Source organism: Cynocephalus volans, chromosome 8 (genome assembly GCF_027409185.1).
Source record: "Cynocephalus volans isolate mCynVol1 chromosome 8, mCynVol1.pri, whole genome shotgun sequence".
Classification (NCBI taxonomy): Eukaryota; Metazoa; Chordata; class Mammalia; order Dermoptera; family Cynocephalidae; genus Cynocephalus; species Cynocephalus volans.
Genome location: NC_084467.1, coordinates 13800608 through 13811392, shown reverse-complemented (window position 1 = coordinate 13811392; position 10785 = coordinate 13800608). Strand labels below are relative to the sequence as shown.

Below are 10785 nucleotides of genomic sequence, written 5' to 3'. Positions count from 1 at the left end.
CATTTATTGATTTGCATATGTTGAACCAACCTTGCATCCCTGGGATGAATCCCACTTGATCGTGGTGAATAATTTTTCGTATGTGTTGCTGTATTCTGTTTGCTAGTATTTTAGTGAGGATTTTTGCATCTATATTCATCAAGGATATCGGCCTGTAGTTTTCTTTTTTGGTTATACCTTTACCTGGTTTTGGTATCAGGATGATGTTTGCTTCATAGAAAGAGTTTGGGAGATTTGCGTCTGTTTCAATCTTTTGGAATAGTTTGTAAGGAATCGGTGCCAATTCCTCTTTGAATGTTTGATAAAATTCTGCTGTGAATCCATCTGGTCCTGGGCTTTTCTTTCTTGGGAGCCTCCTGATAACAGCTTCAATCTCCTTTATTGTTATTGGTCTGTTCAAATTTTCTACGTCTTCATGGTTCAGTTTTGGGAGCTTCTGTGTATCCAGAAATTTATCCATTTCCTCCAGATTTTCAAATTTGTTGGCGTATAGTTGTTTATAGTAGTCTCGAATGATTCCTTGTATTTCAGATGGGAGACTGAAGACTTTACTGAAGTAACTGATACATACGCTACATTAGTGGAGATGTTTGTTGACCAAGTGAATGATGGCAATTCCAAAATTCTAGAGGGAAATTCCACCAGGGCTCTTGTTCACATGAAAGAATCTCAGTGAATGAATGAATGAATGAGCATAAAATTGTATTCAGTTTCTTTTCTGTATAAAGGAAGAATATCCAGAGAAGAGGAAATGTCAAGAAAATTCAGTAAATTCTCTCTAGATCCTACTTAATGTAAAGCAATTACTTTGGTAGGCAGAGATAGGGTATGGAGAGAGAGAAGGTATGGTCCTGCCCAGAAGTAGCTCATAGACCACTGGGGACAGTGGAAGATGAGTCCACCACCAAGTGCATTACAGGAAGATTAAGTGTGAGGGAGAAATCGATTCTGCAGAGGCTTTCTTATCATGTATTTCATTCAGTGATAGCCAGGATTTTTCCTGCTGAGCAGGTTCAGATATAAGGAGCCACACACTAGCAAATGGCAAAACAGAGATATGAATCCAGGTCTGACTCCAAATCCCATGTTCTCTCTTCTTTACCAACAGAGGCAGCCAAGGAAGACTTCGTGGAGGAGGTGACTGGAACTGTGATGAATATGCACATTTGTCTTGCAGAAGCCAAAGCCCAGAGACAGAAAGGGCAGGGAATGCTCAGGAAAGCAGCAAATATTCCAGTTTGATCAGGGCATAGAATAGACGTAAGAGAATGTTAAGAGATAGTTGACTGGGCCCAGCCCTGAACCTGAGGCCAGGGATCCCTATGGAGGGCAATTGGGAGCCACTGAGGGTTTCCAGGGTGGAAGTGACATGCTCAGAGCTATGCTTTACTTTAATCTGTCTGGCGGCTATGTACAGGGTGGATTGGAGGAGGTGAGCCTGTGGGCAGGATGGGCAGATGGGAGGCTGCTGTGATCGTCCAGAAAAGAGGGAATTCATTTGTCCCATACTGTGCTGGGCCCAGGGGAAATAGCTGTGACTATTAGGCATCCACCCTACCATCATGGAGCTGACTGTCTGTCCATGGGGAAAACATACAATAAACAAGTCAACAACAAAAGCAAAATGATTGCAGGTTGTCATCTGTACCAGGAAATAAATAAACAAGATGACGTGAACAGTAATAACAGGAGCATGGTGCAGTCAGGGAAGGCCTCTCTGAAGAGGTGATCACCCAGCTGGATACAGAGGAGCCAGCACTGCAGAGAGCCGGGGAGAGTCCCAGGCAGACCGAAGGACAGGAGAAAGGCCTTTGAGGGAGGGAGAGCTTCCATGCTCCAGGCACTAGCAGCCTGTGCCTGTGACTAGGGCCTGGGACAAGTTTTAGGAGGTGAGCTGGGAGAGGTGGCAGGGGCAGGGCATGCAGGCAAAGGGGTGAGATTTTATTCCAGAGCACAGGAAGCCGTCGGAAGGTTTTAAGCAGAAGAATGGCGTGATCTGACTTGTGTTTTTGAAAAGCCTCTCTAGCTGCCACTTGGAAAATAGGAAGGTGTGGGAGAAGGATGGGGAAGAGGACACCAGTGAGGAGGCCAGGGCCAGGGCCACAGAGACAGGGATGGAGGTAGCCTGGACTGGGGCAGCGGCCACAGGGAGAGCTGGGTGGAAGCTTACGGGCTTTCATTCCAGAGGGGGGGCCACAAGTGAGAAGTATCATTTGGAGAAATGCTCTGTGTTTCAAAGGTAGGTGACAGCTGGGATGAAGTGCAGCAAAGTCTGACCCTGGCAGCAAATCCAATTTTCACACATCTCCTTCTGGATGGAATTTGCCTTCCCTCCGAGTGGGAGGTCGAGAGCAAAGCACTGTGGTGGGTAGGGAGAGGCTCTCCCATGGGGGCTCTTCTGGGCTCTGGGCTGCAGAACACTGTCCCGTGCTCAGAGGACAGTAGAGGGGAGAGAAGACCCCTCCCCACCCAGCCCCTGCCTGGAGGGAGCCCCAGTCTGATGCATCGGACAAATATTTATTGAGTTTCCACGTCATGCCAGGCATTTTTCTAGAGACGAGGGGCACGGCAGTGAAGGGAAAGACAAACTCTCCCCCCCAGTCCTTTCTCCGAAGCAGCCCCCGGTCTAGGCATGGAAGGTGGCTTCCAAAGGGGCCTCAGTGACGACCGCCTCCTGGTCTTCACACCTGTTAGTCCCCTGCCCTGAGCGTGGACTCCCTGCTAATGAATAGACAAGGCAAAGGGATGAGATGTCACTTCTGGGATCAGCTCACAAGAGACTGTGACTTCTGTCTTGCTGGTCCTTTCTCTGGCCCCCTCCCTTGCTCCCCTTGATACAGCAGCCCCATGAGGCCCACGTGACAAGGAAATGAGGGAAAACAGCTGGACGGCAGCTCGTGAGGACCTGAAGCCTCAGCCCACAGCCGTGAGGAAGTGAAGTTTGCCAACCACTGCCAGAGGGGGCTTGGAAGCAGATCTGTTCTCAGTCTAGCCCTGACATTGACCACAGCCTTGGCCAATAGCTTGACTGTAGACTATGAGGGACCCTCAGCTGATGGACCCAGCTAAGCCTCACCTGGATCCAGACCCTCGATTCTTTTTTTTTTTTTTTTTTTTTTTTTTTTTTTTTTGACTTTTTAAAATTTTATTGTAGTAACATACACATTTACCATTTTGACCATTTAAGTGTACAGTTTAGTGGCATTAAGTACATTCACATTTTTGTGGAACCATCACCACCACCATCCATCTCCAGAACTTTTTCATCTTCCCAAACTGAATCTCTGTACCCATTAAACAGTAACTCCCCATTGCTTGCCTCCCTCCCCCAGCTTCTGGCAACCACCATTCTACTCCTAGACTACTTTTGGACTCAGTTTCACTTAATAAAAGAGAGGGTCCATTGCTGACTCATGGGATTGCTTCTGTATATGCAAGCCTTCTTGCATACATGTGATTAAGTTTATTGTATTAAGAGAAAGGTAACAGAAAATGGGGTTGAAGAAAGAAAGAGGTGAAGACACAAACTAGATGAGGGTTTTCATACTGGGAGTCCTATCCACAGGCCTCAGCAGCCCTGCCATGGATCTGCCCGATTCTTTCGCATCAAGAAGTTGATCTTGCGAGCCATTTCCATGTTGTAGATCCGCCGGCAGTTTTCACAGCTTTCTCGCTGTCGCCGGCGGCAAGGCTTCTCATAGTACCGCCGTCGTTTAATGTCCTCAATAAGCCCATCCACGGTGAGAATTCTGTTTAGGGTCCTGTATGCACCTTCCACGTTCCCTTCCTGTACCATCACAGTCCTGGCAATGAACTTCAGATGTTTTGCCATTACCTTGGATTTAAGTCTTCGCTCTGCAAGACCTGCCCTGCAGCCACGCCCGTCTTCCTTTCTCTAGCCCTTGCCCAGACCCTCGATTCTTTTGAGACGGTAAATGTTGTTGCTTTCAGCTAGTAAGTCACGGGGTAATTTGTTACACAGCAGTTGATAGTTAATACACAAGTGAATACTTGTTAAATGCTTAATGTGGGCTCAATCTGCACAGCTTTTATGATGCAGGTGCCACCCTTATCCCCATTTTATAGATATGAAAACTGAGGCTCCAGGAGGCCAGCTAACTTACACAAGGCCACACAACTAAAAAGTGGCAGAGAAAGGATTCAAACAGAAGCAGTTGGCTCCAGAGTCCATGCTGTTAAACACTACCCTGACAAGGGAGGCTCACCCCCTTCCCTGGAGAGTGCCCAGTCTAATGCAGGAAGCACACTCTGCACTGAGGGCTCTGCTGTTCAGCTGGGAGGATGGCTCTCCCAGGTTGCTTTGCACCCACCTCTACATTAGCCAGTGCACCCCACCCAACCCTGCCATGTGCCCTGGAAGAACCCAACCTGAAAGTCCTTCCAGAACCATCTTACCTCATGCTGTCTTAGGCAGGGCATCCCAGTCTTTTCAAGATCCCAGATCTTAAAACCTGATGTTTTGCATCGTTTTCTGATATAGCCTCGCATTTACTCCTTCGACCTAACTCTGGACCCCACCCCCGGCAAGTCCTGAGCACCCGCTATGTGCCAGGCCTTTATATGTGTCATCCCATTTACATTAAATAACCCATTTTACAGATGAAGAAGCTGAGGCCCAGAGACATGAACTGCTTAAGGTCACATGGCTAGTAGCCAAGACTCCACTGGGCTGGGCTGCCTTCCTGGTTCTGACCCTACTGTGGTTTGCAATTGTCCTGTATGTCACAACTCTCAAACTGCAGGTCTCTTCCCAGGACCCCATCCCTGGTGGGACCTTGTGACTAGCATTTTCTCCAGAGTGTGCCCCTGGAGATGCCACCCCTGGGAAATGCTTGGGGTTCTCTCTGACCTCCCCACTAAGCATCTGTGCTTAGTTCCTTAAGCACAGCCAAGGCGCCAGCACATAGTGGTCACCTAATGCCTCTTTGTTGAATGGAAAAAGGAAACTTGGTCACAAGGCAGAAAGAGTAGGCATTTTCCTTGTCTTCCCAGTGTCTCTTCCCCTTTCCTAGCAGGGCCCTGATTCCCTTTGAAGGAATTAACCCTTCCATAAGTGTCAATCTGTGGGACTGTCACAATGGCCTCACCTGCCCCTGACCAAGGGGTGGTGGGCAATCTAGACCTCCCCACCCCCTACCCGCCCCTGGAATGTGAATCTTGAGCAGGAAAACTGACAAAGATTCTCCACTTGACCAAACCTTAGCCGGGCTCCTGAATCTTCTCCTAGGGCCATCCATGTACTTCCTCGAAGGATCCAGTTTTAGCAGGAACCCGGCTCGGTTGGTTTAGCCAGAATCTCCGTATCTGATGAGGTTCCTCATCTCCCACCATCCCCCAGGGGATGTCTGGCGACCCTGGCCTGCCTTCAGCAAGAATCCTGTTAGGTCATTTTAGCTAGAATTTCCCTTACCCCTGATATCTCCTTTAATAATTTTCCATCCACTGGCCCCTGCTCCTTGGCAGTGATTCTCCACTTGCTCATGCTCTATTTGGAATTGAAGGCAGTTCTGTACCAAACTTTCTTTTCCCCCAGTGCAACAGTCCTGAATTAAACCTGGTTTTCCTGCTTTAACTTTGGTCCAGCTCTGGTTTTCTCGGACAGAACAATTAGCCTAGAGAAAGCTAATGCCTAGAGAGGCAGAACCCAGCCTCTGCTCTGGCTTGGCCACTGAGAGGAGGGCCCTGGCTTCCTGGTCTCCAGACCGACCTTGACAATCTCCCCCGCCTCCAGCCAAAGAGCCCTCCTGAGACCCTGGGTCCTCAGGAACTGCCCAGCTGGCCTCTGCCTCTTTCTCACCAAGGCGTTGGGCCGATCTGCAAGCCAGGGGCTCTCTCAACCTAGACAGGTGAGGTGGGGATTGCATGTAGACACTGGATCAAGATAGGAATGTCTGGAACCCTCTATGCCCCTGCCTGACCTACTAGGGCCAGCCCAGGGGAAGGAGAAGCCTGCAGCTCACCATTTCCCCTCTTCCTCTGAGCCTCACCACCCACGTCCAGTCCCCTTGGAAATCACAACTTTCTACCGATATCTTCCCTGACCTTTTTATCCCCAAAAGAAGTCTGTGTACTAATTAGCTAGGTAATAACATGGCAAGGCTATGATTCCTCATTAGCTCAGGAACGAGTTCCTGCTACATGACTGATATGCATCTACAAGAAGATTAACTCCAGTGCAAGGACTCCCTAATCAAGATTAATGAGGGGGTAGGGAGGGAGGAACAGGGGACCCAGAGCCTTCCGTGGGTCTCCAGGGGCCAAGGGGTCTGTACCAGGCAGGGATGTTGGGGAACAGAAATGGGGAGATGAAAGGTCATGGGGCAGTCTCCAAGGTCAAGACTCTGTTCTACCCTCCTTAGGTAAAATGGGCCCCTAACGAACAGAAGATATACAGCCCACTGTGTGCCAGGAGACAGGGATGAGTACGTCACAGTCCTCGACTAAGTAGGTAGATAACTACAGTGGAGGGTGAAAATGAGCTGATGCAGGGACTAACGAGAGTTTATTGAGCGCTCACTATGTGTTTGGCATCGATCTCCATGCTTCATGTGTTTAACATCTTTAACCCTCACAATACGACTCTTATTGGCCCCAATTTACAGGTACGGAAACGGATATGGAGAAGTCCAGCAAACTGGCCAGGTCACAGAGCTACTAAGAGATGCAATCAGGATGTGAGCCCCGGCAGTACAACTCTGGAGCCTGAGCTCTCACACACCACCCCACGGCACCTCGATGAGCACACTGTGCTGGTGGGTGGTGGTGGCTGGCTGGGGGTCGGGGAAGTGGTGATGACCTAAGAGGCGGCCCTCAACGCTGCCTGGGCAATAGGCAGGGCTTCAGAGAGGAAGAAACTTTGAGCTGGGTCCCGACAGATAAATGGAGTCTTACCCAGTGGAGAGTTTATTGATTGATTCATTGACTGATTCATTCATTCAAACCTTACCCCCTCCATAATAGCCAGACCCCACGAGAGACACGAAACACACAAATGCTCACAGAAATAGACACAGAATATACAGCGTAGACGGGGAGGCTGGCATTGAACACACAATGACACGACCAATCGTCTACCCCAGGGCCAGGCCTAGGGTTATTCATGCTGAACTTCTGAGAGTGAACGTCATCTTAACATTGTGCACCCTTGATGCCTCACCCTCGTCCATCCCTGGCCCACCTAGGCCCTGCCATCTGGGGCTGCAGCGTGGTGAAACCCCATTCACAGAGCCAACATGTGGCCAGAGTCCAACCTGCGACTAAATGTTTGCATTTGTCGAGTAGCTCTCGGGTACATCCACTGCCATTTGCTTTCCACGCTGCAAGTCCCCTGGTCCTACCTGCCACACGTCAAGCTGCAACAAAAGGCGAGACAACTAAAACATGTACTGTTTTTCCTTCCACATCCCCCAGGCGTTTACCGTATCTTTAACTGTCCTCAACAAAAAAGCATCATTCCTGCAGAATGGAGAACATTCGCCATTAACCTTCTTAAACAGGCTTTGCCTTTTGCTTTTCCCTCTGTGAAGGTGTTAATAGCCACTGAGCTCAACAGCACAGGTCACATACAGTGCTTTGCTCCAGTGGTCTTGCCATCCTACAGTGCTCCGGCCACTTGGAGTTGGAGGACTGGAGGCCAAGAGGTCTCATGGAGCACAAGAGAAGCTGTGATCCCGTGTGTCTCAGACGCCGCCTTTTCTCCCAAGTTATTTGCATTTTTAGGATTCAGCAGTCACGAAGCAATTGGCTGAAGCCACCCCCGTTAATGCTAATGGGGCTACATCTGTGGTCCATTCCCCTGTCATCATCCTCCCTGGGCACCCACCCCACGGGGGAATGCTGGGCTGACCTACCTCACATCCTTCCCATCACCTCTTCCCGCTTCCCGACCCCTTCATCATGGACCATCTTGTAGGAGTCCAGGAGGGAGAACCATGGCCTCAGATGCCCCAGCGAGGCAAGAGAACTACGGGGAGGAAATTAGGGTAGGCTGCTTCGAAACTGGTTTCTAAGGATGCCCATCTCCTGCATTTGTGTTATCTCCTGCCCTCGAAGACAAGCTGGACCTAGTGACTCACTTCTAATGACCAGAATAGAGGAGAAGGGATGGGATGTCGTTTCTGGGATTAGGTTACAAAAGACTGCGACTTCGGTTTTGCTGGCATCTCTCTGGCCCCCTCCCTGGCTGGCTCAGATGAAGCAAGCCACCACATTGCAAGCTGCTCTATGGAAATGCCCCCGTGGCAAGGAACCTACCTCACCCCCCACCAGACAATAGCCCATGAGGACCTGAGGCCCGCAGTCCAAAAGGCCTAGAGCAACCGAATCCTGCTGAGGACCACTGGAGTGAGCTTAGAAACAGCTCCATCCCCAGCTGAGCCTTGAAATGACTGTAGCCTCTGGTGACACCTTGACCACAGCCCCTCGTGACAGACCCAGGGCCAGAGGACCCAGCTAAGCTGCTACTGGATTGCTGATCCACAGAGACTGTGAAATGATGCAAGCACATGTGTTTTCAACCTCTAAGTTTTGGGGTGATTCGTTATGCAGCAATAGATAACTAATACAATAAGTGCACAGAAAGCAGAGCCATACATGTAACAGAAGGTTGTCCATAGGCTCACAGACCTTAAAGAACCGTGGGTAGCCGTGGCATAAATGAGCACATTCACGAGAAAGAGAAATCTCCAACAATAACTGATTCGTGGCTGAGCTGCATCTAGAACTCAGGCCTCTGACTCCCTGTCCAGGACTTTCGCTCAAACATGATTTGTCGAAGGACACCATTTCATTTCTTTGAGATATTAAGGATGGATTTAGAAAGTGTGCACATCTCTCACCAAGGATGTATTTAATGTGCTCTGTGTGTATCGGGCCCTGTATTAAGGTGGACAGTCCTGGAGTATAGGGCAGGTTGGGGTGGGTCTGAGATATTTCTTTACTGCAGAGATTTTCAAAATGTGTTCACAGCTCAGAGGGTGGGAGTGGGGATGAGGGGAGGGGCGCATTGAGGGTCACACTGGGCCATGAACAAATCCCAAATGCAGATCTTTTCTTCCATTCTTCCAGCAAATGGCTCAGGTTTCCATGAGATTTTGTTTTGACAGCAGACTGAGACCTATTTATTACTAAACCACTCAGTGATTTATTAATAGTGACCAAAATGCGGTGTTCATAAACTCAGGGCCGAGGTTCATCTTTCTTTTGAGAGGTCTGGCTGCCTCGCACTTGACAACATCGTGTCGCTCCTGCTGTGCACGTGCTCCTGCAGAGGGTGTCAATCCCCCCAATTCCTGTCATCAGCGAGTCAGAGGGGTGCTCTGGAATAAGTGGTGGTTTCCAACCACCACCCTCCTTGCACCGTGATTAGCAATGCCTGTTAGTTTAACTTCACAGTTATCCATTCAGTTTGGTGTTGGTAGTTTTGTTAATTTTATAGTATTCAGTTAACCCTACTAGACTTTAACACGTGTTAAAAATGAACCATCCCTGCACCCCTGGCTAATGCAACGTGAGCTGTTGTGTGGATAGTGAGGCTTGGCTGTGTTCACCAATTTCCTTCCTACGACTGCAAAGTGTGCACACATAGGAGCCTTTGGTCCCACTGAAGTAATCCACGCACTGGAGAGTCTGCAAGTATCTAGTACAACCTCATCATCCTGCGTAGCATTTTACCTTTGCCTCCAGATGTAGTCCTTCCATACAAAGACCAAGCAGTATTGGGGCCCTGTGCCTTCCTCTAGCTTCATCTCCCACCTATCCCCCAAACCCCCTTGTTATAGAATGAATTGTGCCCACCCCTCCCTCCCAAATTCACCTGTTGATGTACTAACCCCCAGTATTTCAGAATGTGACTGTAATTGGACACAGGGTCCTTAAAGAGGTAATAAAGTTAGGATGAATTTATTAGAGTGGGCCTTAACCTAGTATGACTGGAATTCTCATTAGAGGAAGTTTGGACACAGACACACAGCAGAGAAGATGATATGGAGGTACAGGGAGAAGGCAGCTGTCTGCAAGGCAAGGAGAGAAGCCTCAGAAGAAACCAACCCTGTCAACATCTTGATCTTAGACTTACGCCTCCAGAATTATGAGAAAATTAATTTCTGTTGTTTAAGCCGCCCAGTCTGTGATGCTTTGTCATAGCAGCCCTAGTAAATCACACGTTCCTGTGTGTAGTTTGTGCACATGACATACTGCTCAGCATCGAGGGAGTGTAGCAGGGTCACACTATAGCAGAGAGATTCAGAGTATAGACTTTGCAGCCAGGATTCTTCCATTTAAATCCCATCTCTGGCACTTACTAGCTTCTTCAGGTTACTTGACCTTGAGCAAGTTACTTAGTCTCTCTGTTCCTCTATTTCCCATCTGTAAAATGAGGGTGATAGTAATGTCTGCCTCACAGGGCTGTTGAATGGTTTGAACTAATAAGCACTATGTACGCACTAGTTTTATTATTCATTCAACAAGTCTATTTAGCAACTACTCTTCCAGGCATTGCACTGAGCGCTAGAGTATTATAATGAACAAAATATATAAATATAATTATAGACCATGCTTTTAATTTGTTTTCACTTTTTCTCTTTTTCTTCCCTTTACAAGGAATAGCTTACTTATCTTTCTCTGCCATCACTCTTTCTAGCTTATTTATCCTTTGGGACTGGCTAAGGGGTTGTCATCTCCAGGCTGGGATAGATGTCCTCTGGCTCCCGTGGTATCCTGTATCTACATCTGACTTAGCCTTACCACCTTGAATGGCAAAAAATG

At 48.5% G+C, this 10785-nt stretch overlaps 1 protein-coding gene across 1 annotated transcript; it reads right to left on the bottom strand.

Moving 5' to 3' along the window:
- Nucleotides 1–3419: 3419 nt before the first annotated feature.
- Nucleotides 3420–3903, bottom strand: LOC134384929 (small ribosomal subunit protein bS21m-like). Its single transcript, XM_063106745.1, has one exon. The coding sequence runs from the start codon at nucleotides 3830–3832 to the stop codon at nucleotides 3569–3571; it is 264 nt and encodes an 87-aa protein (XP_062962815.1). The 5' UTR covers nucleotides 3833–3903; the 3' UTR covers nucleotides 3420–3568.
- Nucleotides 3904–10785: the final 6882 nt, after the last annotated feature.